Here is a 16,234-nt window from a genome sequence, read left to right on the forward strand (position 1 = left end):
GTTCATGCGTAAAGGAGACTGCATAAAGGACTAGTGCGACTCACTGTTGCGTACTGTTGGAGTGTTTGGAATCCGCACCAGGTCGAATTTGGGCAAAGGAAGACACTTAAGCAATTCGGAAGCGAGCTGCTAAATTCGTTGCCGATAGGCCCGAACAACACGTAGTTATTAGGAAGATGATTCGGAAACTCAAATGGGAGTAACTGGAGGGAAGGAGAAGTTCTTTTCGAGGAACACCACTAAGAAAATTTAGGAAACCGGCATTTGAATCTGATTGCAGAAATATTTTTCTACCGCCAACGTACATCTCACGTAAGGGCCGCGAAGGTAAATATGAGAAATTAGGGCTCGTACAGAGGCAGACAGCCAGTCGTTTCTCCCTCGATCTATTTGCGAGTGGAACAGGAAAGGAAATAACGCAGTAGTACGGAGTTCCGCCCGCCACGTACCATACGGTGGCTTGCTGAGGATGTAGATGCAGAAGGTAGGAGGACGGCAACGGCACATAATCTCTTCCCATCCCCCCCCCCCCAATCCCCCCCAAAAAGCGTAATAAGTTATTTTATGTGTACAAGTACTTCATCACTGGACCATTTTACTAGTTATGCTGAAATTGTAAATAATTCAAAAACGTCTGCTGGTTGGAGCTTTCTTGTTCAATGTTACGAGGGTCACTCCAAAAGACATGCACACTATTTTATTTAAAATCCATCTTTTATTCTACACGTTTGAAAGTTTTACAGTGTGTAGATACATCCATTAGGAACAGTATTTTCATTTCTCCACATAATTTCCATCCCTCTCAACTGCCTTACGCCATCTTGGAACCAGCGCCTGTATACCCGCACGGTAAAATTCTGGACCAACCTGTTGGAGCCACTGTTTGGCAGCGTGCACAAGGGAGTCATCTTCAAACCTTGTTCCACGAAGCGAGTTTTTCAGCTTCCCAAAGAGATGATAGTCACATGGAGCCAGGTCAGGACTAAGGCGAGTGTTTCAGTGTTGCCCATCCGAGTTTTGTCAACACTTCCATGGTTTTTTCACTGACATGTGGCCGTGCAACAGCAAAACATCCTGCTTTTGCCGATGTGGTCGAACACGACTCAGTCGAGCTTGAAGTTTCTTCAGTGTCGTCACATGTATCAGCATTTATGGTGGTTTCACTTGGCATGCTGTCTACAAGCAAGAGTCCTTCGGAATCTAAAAACATCGCAGCCATAACTTTTCCAGCAGAAGGAGTGGCTTTGAATATTTTTTCTTGTTTGAATTTGCATGATGCCACTCCATTGATTCCCTCTTCGTCTCTGATGAAAAATGGAGCCATGTTTCATCACCTGTCAATTCTTTCAAGAAATTCATCTCCACCATTCTCGTACTGTTCCAAAAGTTCTCTGCATACAGTTTTTCTTGTTTCTTTATGAGCCACTATCAACATCTTGGGAACCCACCTGGCACAAACCTTTTTTAGCACCAATACTTTCAGTATTCTGCAAACACTTCCTTCCCCTATCCCAATGTAGCGTGACAATTCGTTCACTGTGATGCGTCTGTCAGCAGTCACCAATTCGTTAACTGTCAGCAGTACGAGGCCTGCCGCTGCGAGGACAATCCTCAATATTGCTGTTCCTGCTATCACGTTAACCTGCTTGCCTACCGACTAACTGTACTGCAATCGACAGCAGCATCTCCATACACCTTTTTCAACCTCTTGTGGATGTTTCCCACTCTCGTTTTCACAGCACAGAAATTCTATGACAGCACGTTGCTTGTGACGAACGTCCAAGTGTAGCAGCCATCTTGAAAACATGCTGCGACGGCGCCACTCACGGGAACAGGTTGAACTAAGTTTGAAAACAAGCGGGAAGGATGTATCTACACACTGTAAAACTTTCACACATGCAGAATGACAACTATTTTCACAAGAATAGTATGTATTTCTTTTGGAGTGACCCTCGTATTTCTGGAAGCAGCCGCAGTGCAAATCATCACGGATGAAATGATGCCACCTCCATTTAATTTACGAGTAACGCTTCTATACCTGTCATGGGAATTGCAGGTAGGATGGGGTGGTGGGGGGAGGGTGGGGGGTGGGAGGGCGAAAGACTACAGCCACTCCAGCCCACAACGAACAGCCCTGCGTCACCAGAATGCCCATAATATTCCGGGCGAGTCCGTCCCATTCAAAGAGCAGCTAACGAGCTGAAAGTGACGGGCTTCGCTCGGCGGCAGATGGCGCGGACACCTGTTACAGAACCGCTGCCTTCCCTATCGGGCCGCAGAGGACTGTGGGCGAGCCTTTTGCGTGAGCCGTCGCCTTTCAGGGGCGCTAAATTAATCCTTTAGGGAGCGGCAAGGGCTCTCCGCGGCGACATTTAAGCCGCTCAGTAGGCACCGGCAGAGGCGGCGACACGGGCGCTCCGCTGACATTCCCAGTCTGCCGACTGCGCTGTTCAACCTGAATTACACCCGTCATTCAGCGAATCACGCTGCTCCGTTCTTCGGAGAGCAGTTTTCCACGTCGTACCTAGAATTCCTACACTGTCACTGCATTTATTGAATACTAAACATTCCAGTCACTGAATCAGTCTGTCTTGTGCCACTTACGGTGCAATTTCAGTCAGTGTAACTCTTAAAAAGATACAAATAAAACTGGTTCTGCGTCAGTCACTTGTTTGTATTGCCACTACGCGTTTTGACGGCTCACACCACCAAGTGGAGAGTTAAACTTCCTGGCAGATTAAAACTGTGCCAGACCGAGACTCGAGCTCGGGACCTTTGTCTTTCGCGGGCAAGTGGTCTCCCAAGTGAGCTACCCAAGAAGTAGTAAAGCTGTGAGGACGGGGCGTGAGTCGTGCTTGGGTAGCTCACTTGGTAGAGCACTTGCCCGCGAAAGGCAAATGTCCCGAGTTAGAGTCTCGGTCCGGCACACAGTTTTAATCTGCCAGGAAGTTTCATATCAGCGCACACTCCGCTGCAGAGCGAAAATCTCATTCTTCAAGTGGAGATTTGTTTATTTACGTGGCTCGTGTTTGTGAGGACTACAGACCTTTTCACAGTCACAGACAAAGGTCAGTGTAGGTTTTTATTTGCGTCTTTTGAGGAACGGTGGAGTTGTATGCATACTGTTGCCCGATTTATGTCCTCCGCATTGCACTTCACATTTACATGCAGTGTGCGCAGTGGAGAGGACATATATCAGGCAACGGTACGCAGACAACTCTACCGTCCCTCAAAAGACGCAAAATAACCTACACTGCCGTTGATCTGCGGCTGTCAAAAGACGTCTGTACTCATCATCAACACCAGCCATGTAAAAAAACATATCTCTAATTGAAGATGTGAACCATCGAAAGGCGTAGTGGCAAAATAAACAAGTGACTGGCGCAGGAACTTATACGAGGCGTGTTTGAAAAGTCCATGCAAAAATAAAAACTATTTACGTGTTTCGGGTAAACCTTTTCTATTTTTCGACATAGTCTCCTTTTAGACTTATACACAACGCTGTTCTAATTTGTTGATCCCTTCTAAATAACAGAAATAGTCCAAGTCTGCAAAATAGCTATTAATTGCTGCAATCACTTCGTCGTTTGAATAAAATCTTTGTCCTGCCAGCCATCTCTTCAAATTGGGGAACAAATTGTCCGAGGGAACCAAGTCTGGAGAATAAGGGGGGGGGAGGGAGGGAGGGGGGGAGGGGGGAGGGGGGAGGGGGGAGGGGGATGTGAAACGAGGTGGAATCCTATTTCCATTATTTTTGCGAGCACATCTGCTGAGGTGTGTGCTGATGCATTGTCGTGATGGAGGAGGAGATTTTAGCTGTCCAGTCGCCGACGTTTTTCTTGCAGCTCGGCTTTCAAACGGTCCAATAACGATGAATAATATGCACCTGTAATAGGTTTACCCTTTTCCAGATAGTCGATGAGGGTTATCCCTTGCGAATCCCCAAAGACAGTTGCCATGACCTTTCCGGTCGAAGGAATGGTCTTCGCCTTTTTTGGTGCATATTCTCCCTTGGTAACCCATTGTTTGGATTGTTCTTTGGTTTCAGGAGTATAGTAATGTATGCATGTTTCATCCACAGTGACGAAACGACGCTTAAAGTCCTGCGGATTCTTCCTGAACAGCTACAAACCATCCTTGCAACACTTCACACGATTCAGTTTTTGGTCAAGCGTGAGCGATCGCGGATCCCATTTTGCGGATAACTTTCTCTTATCCAAATGTTTATGTAAAATATTATGTACCCGTTCATTCGAGATGCCCACAGCACTAGTAAACTCGCGCACCTTACCAATGATTTCTGGAGTCGTAACCTCCACAGGGCGTTACGAACGTTCAGCATCACTTGTGCCCATATGGCCACTCCGAAAATTTTGAAACCTCTTGTAAACTGTTCTAATCGAAGGTGCAATCACTTTAATGTTTATCAAGCTTCTTTTAGTCTCATGGGGAGTTTTGCCTTTCATAAAGTAATGTTTAATCACCGCACGAAATTCTTTTACCTCCATTTCTTGACAGTCATTCGAATTTCTTGGTTCATACGAATGCCAAACACAAAGAAATAGACCTATATGGCTGAAACTGTGTGGGTTCTTTACAAAGATGCTATTAACTAAACAAGACCTCGATACGCGCCGGTGGTGCCATCTCTGACTTTGCACGGACTTTTCAAACGCCCCTTGTATTTGTACTGACCAAGAGTTGGAGCCCTCATAATGCCGTCCCTTATGGACGACATACTCATCTTACAAAAGTTGTCAGTTTATTAATTTCTGATGGTTCAAATACACTGCCGAAAAGAGCTAAGCACCCAGAAGGAGAGGAGCAAACTAAACTTCACGGGTTGACGGGCCAGTGCTTGATTGTTAAAAAAGATGTTCGGGTACTACGACCTTCTGGGGAGGTGTTCTTGAAATTTAGACTTCGTAAAAAGTTACTTTAACGCGTTTGTGAACATTTATGAACTGTGAAGACAACATCTGTTTAACATCGCTTTAACCTCAGCGTAATTTCTATTGCACCACATCTAAAAATCTTCAGTTTTTTCATCAGAGGTCAATAGGGGGTACTGGTGCATATAATCACAAACTAGTCACTGTGAGAGGCTATGTTGTGATTGCAAAACAGATTCAAATTTACAAAGAGCAATACAACACTAGTTAACCGAACTAAAGAGGGGAGGGGGGGGGAGGGGAGGTGTTTCGGATGACGATTTTTTCGGTCAAGCCCTAAACATCTATTTCGTACTACATTACTAAGTATCGTTCCTATTTTGTGAAGTTTTGAAGGTCAAACGAATTCATGTATCTCTTTGCGGACCACGCTTATGTTCTTTATGGAAGATAAAATTACGTTTTTTGCGATAATAGTACAATAATATATGGTGTATTGTACTTAATAGTGTGTAGCATAGCACAAAAATACGCACGTAACGGTAAGAAACAACCACTCGAATCTACTATTGTTGGCAGCTTAGGTTTGTTCCGAGTGGTGAATCGTGGGTGGGGCAGCGACTCAAGGTCAGGCGTTCTACCTCTCACAGCAAACACTCATTGAATTACTTTCGGGAGTACAGATCTTTTAATTTGTTATTTTCAGAGTCGTTTCGGATAACCTGGGTTACGGTTGACCCGAGTTCGGTTACCTGGGGTTTTACTGTACTTTGTAGTATGCGCCTACTTACCAGTATGACGTTGCACTACTACTAGCCTGGATGGGTGCACTGATTAGTTTGGTGTCGGTGTCAAACTGTTATATTCTCTGAGGCAAGCTCGCCCACAAGTGCCGATGTAAATGGTCCTTGATAACCTGGATACTGTTCCGGGAAAAGGTTGACGTCTAAGCTGTTCCCACACTTCTACTGAGGACAGATCTTGCGATTTTACTGACCAAAGGAATACTTCAACATCGAGACGACTGTGTATGTAGTCAAGTGCCACGTGTGGACGACCACTGCCTTGCTGAAAAGTGCTACCACTACACTCGTGGATGATAGGCGGTAGATGAGGACGCAGGATGTACGTGACGTAATAATTAACGCCGTCGCTACTAACAGTGACTTAAAATACCGCCCCACCCCAAAACGTCCGGAGTAACTCCGGTATGTTTCGTCTCAGTTATGTGACTGGATTTGTGATTTCCTGTCAGTTCGTAGTAATTGACGGAAAGTCAGAGTAAAACAGAAGTGATTTTTGGCGTTCCCAAGGCAGCGTTATAGGCCCTTTGCTGTTCCTTATCTATATAAACGATTTGGGAGACAATCTGAGCAGCCGTCTTCGGTTGTTTGCAGATGACGCTGTCGTTTATCGACTAATGAAGTCATCAGAAGATCAAAAGAAAATGCAAAACGATTTAGAAGAAATATCGGAATGGTGCGAAAAGTGGCAGTTGACCCTAAATAACAAGAAGTGTGAGGTCATCCACATGAGTGCTGAAAGGAACTCAAACTTCGGTTACACGATAAATCGGTCTAATCTAAAAGCTGTGAATTCAACTAAATACCAAGATATTACAGTTACGAACAACTTAAATTGGAAGGCACACAGAGAAAATGTAGTGGGGAAGGCTAACCAAACACTACGTTTTATTGGCAGGACACTTAGAAAATGTAAAGACTTACTAAGGAGACTGCCTACCCTACGCTTGTCCGTCCTCTTTTAGACTACTGCTGCGCGGTGTGGGATCCTTTCCAGATAGGACTGACAGAGTACATCGAAAAAGTTCAAAGAAAGGCAGCATGTTTTGTATTATCGCGAAATGTGTGTGAGAGTGTCACAGAAATGATACAGGATTTGGGCTGGACATCATTATGAAATGTTTTTCGTTGCGATGGAACCTTCTCACGAAATTCAAATCACCAAATTTCTCCTCCGAATGTGAAAATATTTTGTTGACATCGACCTACATAGGGAGGAACGATTATCACGATAAAATAAGGGAAATCGGAGCTCGTACTGTAAGATATAGGTTATCATTCTTTCCGCGCGCTATACGAGATTGGAATAATAGATAATTGTGAAGGAGGTTCGATGAACCCTCTCTGCCAGGCACTCAAATGTGATTTGCAGAGAATCCATGTAGATGTCTCACACATTGGAAGAATAGGACGTATTTCTCAATCACAGCAGCACTCCAAACGCGGCCGTTTGTGTTATGGCCTTAACAGCAGCCGACATACGGGGCTGTAATTCTGTAGTCCGGCTGCTGCTGGTTTTCGACCAGTGGTGTGGGATGATAATGTTGCAGTCACTGATGTCGAGGAGGAGGAGGAAATGGACAGGTGGGAGAAGGATATGTACAGAGGGAGGAAAGAGGAGGAACTGGACAGAGAGGTGGCTTTAAGTGGGGGGTTGTGGGGAGGGGGAAGGGGAGGTAGAGGGTGGAACAGTACAAGAGGGACTACAAGAATACTGGAGGAAATACATACCCTGGCAACGCCGGGTACTTTGCTAGTGTTGAAATAAATTTCGAGGTTAATGTTATAGTGACCTGAATGAGCTGGTCCAAGTGATAATATGACACACCTGCACATCAGAACCTCTGGCCGAACTAAACTTTTCACAAACCGCAAGTCAAACGTTACTTTCCGACGTCTGTGTACTTGACTGATTAATTTGAAAAAGAGAAAATCGCGCCTTGCTGGCCTACAATACACGCTTCCAATCAGCTACTGTCATGTTCCTGTATTTCACCCATTGAGGACGTGCCGCTTTTGAGTGCCGCTGCGAGCAATGGCATTTTGTGAAATATCTGACCCCGAATGTCTATTGCATGCAGTTCCCTTACCAATGTTTACTTATAAACTGAGGTGGACTAACACTCACCACGTTTCGTCGGATTTGGAATAGATTGTCTCAGACCAGGCGTGACGCTTCTCCAGGTCTTCCTACGAACATTATTCTAACAGAGTATTACATGACTGGGTCAGGGGGGAGGGGGGGAGGGCGGCATATTGTTAGCTGTAGACTCGTTTGTCATTCCCCGCTGTTACACCAACAAATCAGGCATCATTCTCATTGTCGTCTTGGGCACTTCCAAATATGACGGATTACTTCTGCCACTCTGTCTCGTCTGCACTTCGACCCGTTGTAGTACATCTATTTCATAAAAGACACTGGCACAAACGAAATTCAATGACCAAGCACAATACGGCGAACCTCTCTTCGATGCTCACTCAACGTGGTCGGCTGGATCATTGACGAGTATTCTGTCTGACGTTCCCAAGCGCTCCAACATCGGGCCACTGCTGCATCCACATGCTCCACAATTCTAGATACTGAACCATTCCACCAGCCGACTCATGAAGACCCACAACCACAATGACACCCCTTTAAATCTCTCTCAGGTGCTGACAACGCCGTTTTATACGAGAACGTGGCATCGTTGCGCCCTTCTCAGTGATTAATCAAGGTCTGTCGCAGTTCACGTCCTTTTATACCCTACCAGGCCTGGTAACGACACTAAACACGAACCACACTCAAGCACTCTAAAATGGGTCCAAGCACTATGGGACTTAACATCTGAGGTCGTCAGTCCTCTAGACTTAGAACTACTTAAACCTAACTAACCTAAGGACACCACACACATCCATGCCCGAGGCAGGATTCGAACCTGCGACCGTAGCAGCAGCAGCGCGGTTCCGGACTGAAGCTAATGCACTCTGCTGACAGTTTTACTGTTACAGAGAACTGCAGCGCTAATCGTTTACGTACCTGCCAATGTTACGTATGTTTAGAAGTTACTTTGGAATCTGGTGTCACCCGGAAGCTTCACTTTTCTCAGGCAGTGTGTGTTCAGGGATAAAGTAACACAATCCTTCGATCCGTAAGTTCACCGGACAACATAACTGGCTACATCATCAACTGCACATTTATTGCTTTGTAGTGCGGTAGATGCGGTAGAATTTTCAGCAGGCGCTCTTCTGACCCATTTGAGTCTTGATAGTCACGTATTTACATGCCAGTATCTTCTATGAAATCGATGCACTACAGTGGGTCGAAGTGGAGACGCGACAGAAACAAGCTGTCGTATTTTGAAGTGCCCAGGACCACACTGAATTATGTTACCCTATTTGTTAGTGTAATAACGGGGAATTAACGAGTCCACAAGTAACGGTACACCACTCTCAGTCACGTAATACAGTAACAACTGTGTTCGTAGGAACATCCTAAACGCCTGGCCCGTGCCAGTCTATTTCAAATCCGACGAAACGTGATGTCCGTGAACTCGGGTTCATCTCAACCATTTTCCAAGCGAAGATTTTTAAGTGAACTGCATGCAGTGTACATTCGCAGTCAAACACGTGGCTAAATGTCACTGCTCGCAGCGGCACCCAAAAGCTGCACGTCGTCAATGGGTCAAACAACACAGGAACTTGTCAGTGGGTTATTGGAGGCGTGTAGTGTACGCCTGTGTGGCGCAGTTGTGTCTTTTTCAATTTATGCGGGGAGTCAAGGACACCGACGACCAAATATAGAATTTAACTTGCAGTTTGTGAAAGGTGTAGTTCAGCCAGAGGTTGTCCTCTGATGTTGTGCGGGTGTGTTACGTACCATGACTTAGATCCACTCATTCAAGTCACTAAAACATTACCACCAAATTTATTGAAACACTAGTTAAGTATTATTTCAATCTTCTAGTAGTCCCTCTCGTACTACCCCCTCCCCCTGTCCACCTACCTCTCTCTCTCTCTCTCTCTCTCTCTCTCTCTCTCTCTCTCTCTCTCTCTCTCTCTCTAGCATTTCCGAAATCTAAATTTTACTGCAGGAGCTATTTCACAGTCTGTGCAACATGCAGCAAAATGATCCTACCCATGCAGCCACGCTGTTTAAGCGTTGGAATGACATTGGTACGCGGAAGACTCTCAGCGTTTAACACTAATGGTACAGGTAACAATCAGCAGGACTCACCTCGAAAAAAAAATACGGCCCTATGATAAACCACGCCGTCAACCCGCACGAGACAGTCGCCTTTGCAGCATGAAGTAGTACCGGTTGATGGGTGTGTTGCTTTTCTGTTGCACATTTTTTGCAATTCTGTTTATTGACATGTTCTTTGAGATGGAAATGAGCGTCATCTGTTCACAGAATATTCCGTGGCCATTTACTGCCCACTTCTAGGGGAGCAAGTAACTCCAGAGCGTACGTTTGTCTAGCTGGCAGAAGAGCAGAAAGGAACTCCTGAACATTTTGTATAGGTAGCGACGAAGGATGTTTCGTAGAATTTTATGCAGCACGCACGCAGGTAAGTCCAACATTCGGGCAGTTTCCCGTGCACTTCATGCTTGCACACCACCACTCTACCCCTCCTGAAATGCTGTGGCCACATCTTCGACAGACTTCGGATCAACTGCTTCACCCCCGCCCCTCTGCCACATGGCACTTCAGAAGAACCTATGTTTTAGAATTTTGTAATTTTTTCTCCAGATCCTTAGCAGTTATCGGACGAATGCGTTTTTCATATCCTTGTGTGTCTAGAACTCCAGAGCACTTTCGCACAGTCACCATTCTTGTGAAAGAGCTATCAGCAGCGCGCGATCCTTCATGGAAATACTCACGTTTGGAGTTTCGGACGCAAGCTGAGGAACACCGAGTGCATTATCGTCTGTTTGTGTACATATTCTGGCGCTTTGTCGAATTTTTATTAAATTTTTGTTGTTGCTCGATGTTTCCCACTGCATCGATAAAACACTGCTCAAATTTTACGTCATTCTGAGCAGTGGTTCTCTTTATACAGTGTTTTGAAACTGGGACTTCAGTTAGGGACATCCTGTATATACATCACATCGTAAAATTTTACTTTATACACACAATGAGGTAACGGAAGTCACGGGATAATTATATGCCCATATACAGATGACAGTAGTATCGCGTACACAATGTGGGAAAGGGCAGTGCATCGACTGTGCTATCACTTGGATTCTGGTGATTCACGTCGAAAGGTTTCCGACGTGATTATGGCTGCACAACGGGATTTAACAGACTTTGAATGGTAGTTGGAGTTAGACGCATGGGATATTGCATTTCGGAAATCATTAGGGAAGTCAATATTTCGAGATCCACAGCGTCAAGAATGTGCCGAGAAGACCAAGTTTCAGGCATTACCTGTCACCACGGTCAATATAGTGGCCGACGGCCTTCACTTAACGACCGTGAGCAGCGGCGTTTGGGTAGAGTTGTCAGTTCTAACAGACAAGCAACACTGCGTGATAGAACCGCAGAAATCAACATGGGACACTCGACGAACGTATGCGTTAGGAAAGTGCGGCGAAATCTGGCATTAATAGACTATGACAGCAGACAACCAAAGCGAGTGCCTATGCGAAAGGCGCCACATCGCCTGCAGTACCTGTGCTGGACTCGTGACCATATCGGCTGTACTCTAGAAGACTGGAAAACCGCACCATGGTCAGATGAGTCCGGATTTCAGGTGGTAAGAGGTGATGGTATGTTTGTAGTGTGGGGCAGATCCCATGAAGGCAAGGACCGAATGTTTCAACAAGGCACTGTGCAAGCTGGCGGTGGCTCCATAATAGTGTGGGGTGTTTTTAAATGGAATGGACGTTATTCTGGTCCAGCCGAACCGGTCACTGACTGGAAATGGTTATATTCAGCTATTTTGAGACATTTGCAACCATTCATGGACCATATTCCCTAGCAATGATGGAGTTTATGTACGACAATGCGGCACATCATCAGACCACAGTTGTTAGCAACTGGTTTGAAGAAAATTGTGGACAATTCCAACGATGTTACCCGCTTCGCGCGACAGGAATCTCACCCAACAAGTATGCGACATAGTCGAGAGGTCATGTTGGTGCAAAAAAATTCTGCCCCGGAATCACTTCTGCAATTATGGACGGATGCAGAGGCAGTATGGCTCAATATTACTGCAGGGGCTTCCAGCGATTTGAGTCCATGACACGTAGAGATTCTGCACTACACGAGGCAAAGTACAGGGTGACGCACGAAATGTGTTACCAATTGTTTCTTTCACAATTTACGACGCACATTACATATTCCGCTGGGATCTCTAGAGCAGTACCAGCAGAGCTTGGAGAAACAAATGAGTTACGAAATGACGTGTAGTTCACGATACTGCCGTTAGGGGACTAGTAAGCAGCAATGGCTGACAATGGAAGACTGACGACACAGCAACGATCGGCAATTGTGTTACTTTTTCATGAAAAGGAAAAGCCTTGTTGTGACTCGGAGGCGTTTTCGACAACAGTTTAACACACGATGGGTCCCTTGCAAGAAAAGCATCCACAGGTTGTACGATAAATTTGTACAGGAAGGAACAGTATTGGAAGCGAAGCCACCTCGGCCTAAGCCTGTTTGTTCGCCGGAGAACATTGAAGCGGTACGAATTACTGTACAGAGAAGTCACGGGAAATCGTGTAGAAAGGCAGCAGTGCAAATGGGAATATCCCGACGCTCCATTCAACGCATTCTTAGAAATGCCCTCCCTATGTACCCATACAAGATGACCTATGCACAGAAGCTCACTGAAGAACGCAAGTAGCAGAGACTACTGTTTGCTCAGTGGGTGGAGGATAGGGAAGAAACTCAACAACGTTTGGTTTTCAGACGAGGCGCATATTTATTTACACGAGGTGGTTAACAAACGAAATGTACGCTTTTGGGCCACTGAAAACCCACAAGTGCTTCATGAACGACAACAACATTATGCTCCGATGATTACAGCGTGGGCAGCAATTTCCAGTCACGGACTTACTGGACCATTTTTCTTTGAAAAACTGAACAGCGAGCGTTATTTGAGCATGCTTCGCAATAGCTACATTCCACAGCTTCTTGCTACTGCCTTGCCATTCAACACGCAGTGGTTCATGCAAGATGGAGCAAGACCCCATACTGCAAACACTGTGTTGGAGTTTTTACACGAGCATTTCGACATGCGGATCATTGCACTCAAGTTTCCAGGTCGCTTCAATGACGGACAAAATTGCCCCTTCCCCCCCCTCCCCCCCATAGTCCAGACCTCAATCCATGTGGCCTTTCTTTGAGGGTACCTAAAGGAAAAAATTTTCCCGAAACGTCCACATGATTTAATGGAGCTCAGAAGACTTGTTCTTCAAGCTTGCAGTGAAAGTACGGAAGACATGTGCCGTAGGGTAATCACCAACTTCAGTGTTCGTTTGAAGGAAGTTAGGAAACGAAATGGACATATTGAGCATGTGCTGAGTTAGAACAAATCTCCCTGGACGGCTCCATTTTAGTATTGCGAGGTACCGGGGCTAGTAGTGTATTTAACGCTAGATTCTTCTAGAATCTTTATATGTAAATGATGCTCTAAGCCCCCCCCCCCCCCCCCTATTCTAACTCCGGCTTTTGCTGTTGCTCATGAATTAAGAAGAAACGCGAACTGCGTGTAATCGACCCTGCAAATACAGTAGAAAAGAGTTTGGCACCTGCAATAATTTAATTTGATAGAAATTAATTAAATAAAGGAAAGTTTCATTAACATAGTGAGAAATGAAAGGGTTGCTCTACCGATTAACAGAATGAAAGTTCTGTCCAAAATAATTTGATTTATTATGACTAAACTCAAAATAATAAACAAAACACATGAAAGATTTACAATACATCAAATTGAATCAAATTTGATCAAATCGGATACTCAAATAAATGCTGTGAAGGTGAAGTTATCCATATGACGAAGTGGTATGTGGAGCCAATTCCTTCCAACTCAAATCTTAAGAGAAACACCCAGCCAACCCAATATTAGTTGCTGCTACAGTAGTGAGAACTCAGACAATGAACACCCTAGACAGAACAAAGAAAAGACGAATAGCCACGCTCTGCTGAGCTCTGATTATCACCTAGCAAAATTCCCTAATCTGCCGGTGCTGCAGACATACATTACCAAGGTGTCTTCTTAACTGCAAGAACACGATCTGGCGTACTGGAGGCGATGCCTGGTTGCTTCGATGTCCCGTCGTAGTGATGATAATGTCGCGAGTATAGCCCGAAACAAATTATCCTGGTCTGGTTGTTCCAGACTAAAGACTTCCTAGCAATACAAATGCGTCTCTGAGGGAGATGAAGGCTCGCCACACAATCACTGACGGTACAGTGTGATTTTAACAAGCGAAGTCACACAGTAACTCCGATACAGTCAACTTTAGCCAAAACTGCTCAAGACAGACAACATAGGCCGCTTGTACGCAGAATGCTCAATTGCCAACTGTACTCTGAAAGTTACGTTGAAGTCGAAACTTCAGTAACTTCGTCAAACAGTTACAATTAAAGTATATTAGACAGCCAACGGAAGGCAGGCTGTCCAGAGCAGCGAGAGCTCAGTCTTGTAACCTACTCCGACCGAAGGGTGGGAGCTGACTCCCTCAGGAGCACCCGTACAAGCCGAACACGGAACATCTCCTACCCCCACGACAGTGGCCGTGGTTAAATGTTCCAATCAGCAACTCTAAAACCAGCGGAAAATTCCACTATTGCCGACGCACTACTATTCCACCAATGGAGATTCTTGGCGCCAATTTCTGCGCCGATTTTGCTTCGTCACGAAGCTATCCCCTGAGCAAGCCAATCACAGTTATGATTTTGCAGAAAACGCGGGAATTTGCCCACCAAGACTGCCTGGGAACACAAGTCATTACCACGCCTCGCTGGTAGCCCGCCAGAAAGTGTTTTCACTAAGTTTCTGCAAAGTAACGGAATCTCTAGCCCAGCCGCTCCATCAAACCACTGTGGGCGTGTCGCTCCCGCTCTTATGACAATGTCGGCGTCTGGAAAGCATCCTCTCTACTCCCTCACACCCATCGGCTTAACCCTTTCAAGTGCAGCAGAACCCGCTTGTCACCGGACCACCCGGGTGACGAGCGACGCTGCGTAGGAAGTTCACGCGTAAAGGAATAGCAACTTTTCACCGCATGCAATTAGAGGAAAATCTAACTACTCTGAGTAAGACAGAAATATGAGGGGGGGCTCATGCCACCTCTAAGTATATGTTCCTTTCGGATTCTATTGACAAATTTTATATTCAAAAACAAAATGGTAACATTTCGTGCGTCACCCTGTCGGTCCAACATGATATTTGGAGTTCTCCTACGACTTGTCAGCTCAATGTAAAGTGATCGTGATGTGCTGAATTATTCTACTAGCGTTGTTGTTGGCGAAACGTCAGAAAAATCATTAGATGAACGTCGGCCGAAGAACCCAAGACAGAAGCCAATAGGCAGTTTATCAACAAGTGGCCACGAAAACCTTAATTTTGTATAAATCGTAGGGTCAGTATTGCCTCACGTGTTCCAACAATTCTACGGAATCCAAACTGATGATCCCCGAGGTCGGCTTCTACCAGTTTTTTCATTCGTCTGTAAAGAATTCGCGGTAGTATTTTGCAGCTGTGACTTATTAAACTGATAGTTCGATAATTTTCACATCTGTCAACACCTGCTTTCTTTTGATACATACTTCTAATTGGTAGATCTCTAGAAAGGCGAGAGCCAGCTCTCACAATTAGTGTGCTCTGCTCACCTGGAGGCGGTAGCCCTCGTCGGTGTCCAGCGTGAGGTGGCCCGTGGGGCGGCTGCCGTCCGCGTCCAGCCTGACTAGGACGGTGAGGCGTGCGACGGTGGCGCCGCGGGCGGAGTCGCACGCGACTCTGTCGGCCCAGGCGGGCCTGACCAGCTGCAGGTGACGCGCCAGGCGCTCGGTGGCGGCCGCCAGCAAGTCCCGCGTGTCTTCGTGCTGCGGGTTGGACAGCCGCAGGCGCACGTCCAGGTCGGCGGGCAGCGCGGCGCTCGAGTTGGCGAGCCGCAGCGCGCCCGTGGGCCGCGGCCACAGCGGCGCCTCCCAGGCGGCGCACGTCCACTGGCACGTGTCCAGGGACACCTGCGGACCGCCCTGCCACAGCGCGCGCACGCACCGCCCGGACTCGCAGCGCCACGTCCACGGGCCCGGGTCACTGCTGCAACCGGAAACACCGTCACGCAACGTGACTCTTTCAGGGTTCCGCTCCTCACTTGGTAAAAACGGAACCCTCACAGCACGAGTGTCCAAACCCGCGGGCCGCATGCCGCAAACAAACATCAAAGCGGTCCGTAAAAAAAAACCCTATGAAATTCCTTTTGTATGAAGTTAAGGAAACAAAAGAAAAATTCGGAGTAGGTATTAAAATCCATGGAGAAGAAATAAAAACTTTGAGGTTCGCCGATGACATTGTAATTCTGTCAGAGACAGTGTCTTGAAAGGAG

At 46.1% G+C, this 16,234-nt stretch overlaps 1 protein-coding gene across 1 annotated transcript in view; it reads right to left on the reverse strand.

The window, feature by feature from the left end:
- The window catches only part of LOC126484066 (probable beta-hexosaminidase fdl), a 776,181-nt gene that overhangs the window by 98,928 nt on the left and 661,019 nt on the right, over positions 1-16,234 (reverse strand). Inside the window, exon 4 of the mRNA XM_050107427.1 lies at positions 15,516-15,948. Within this exon, the coding sequence (XP_049963384.1) occupies positions 15,516-15,948 (433 nt within the window). The remainder of the gene's footprint in view (positions 1-15,515; positions 15,949-16,234) is intronic.

The sequence above is a fragment of the Schistocerca serialis genome, chromosome 6 (genome assembly GCF_023864345.2).
Source record: "Schistocerca serialis cubense isolate TAMUIC-IGC-003099 chromosome 6, iqSchSeri2.2, whole genome shotgun sequence".
Classification (NCBI taxonomy): Eukaryota; Metazoa; Arthropoda; class Insecta; order Orthoptera; family Acrididae; genus Schistocerca; species Schistocerca serialis.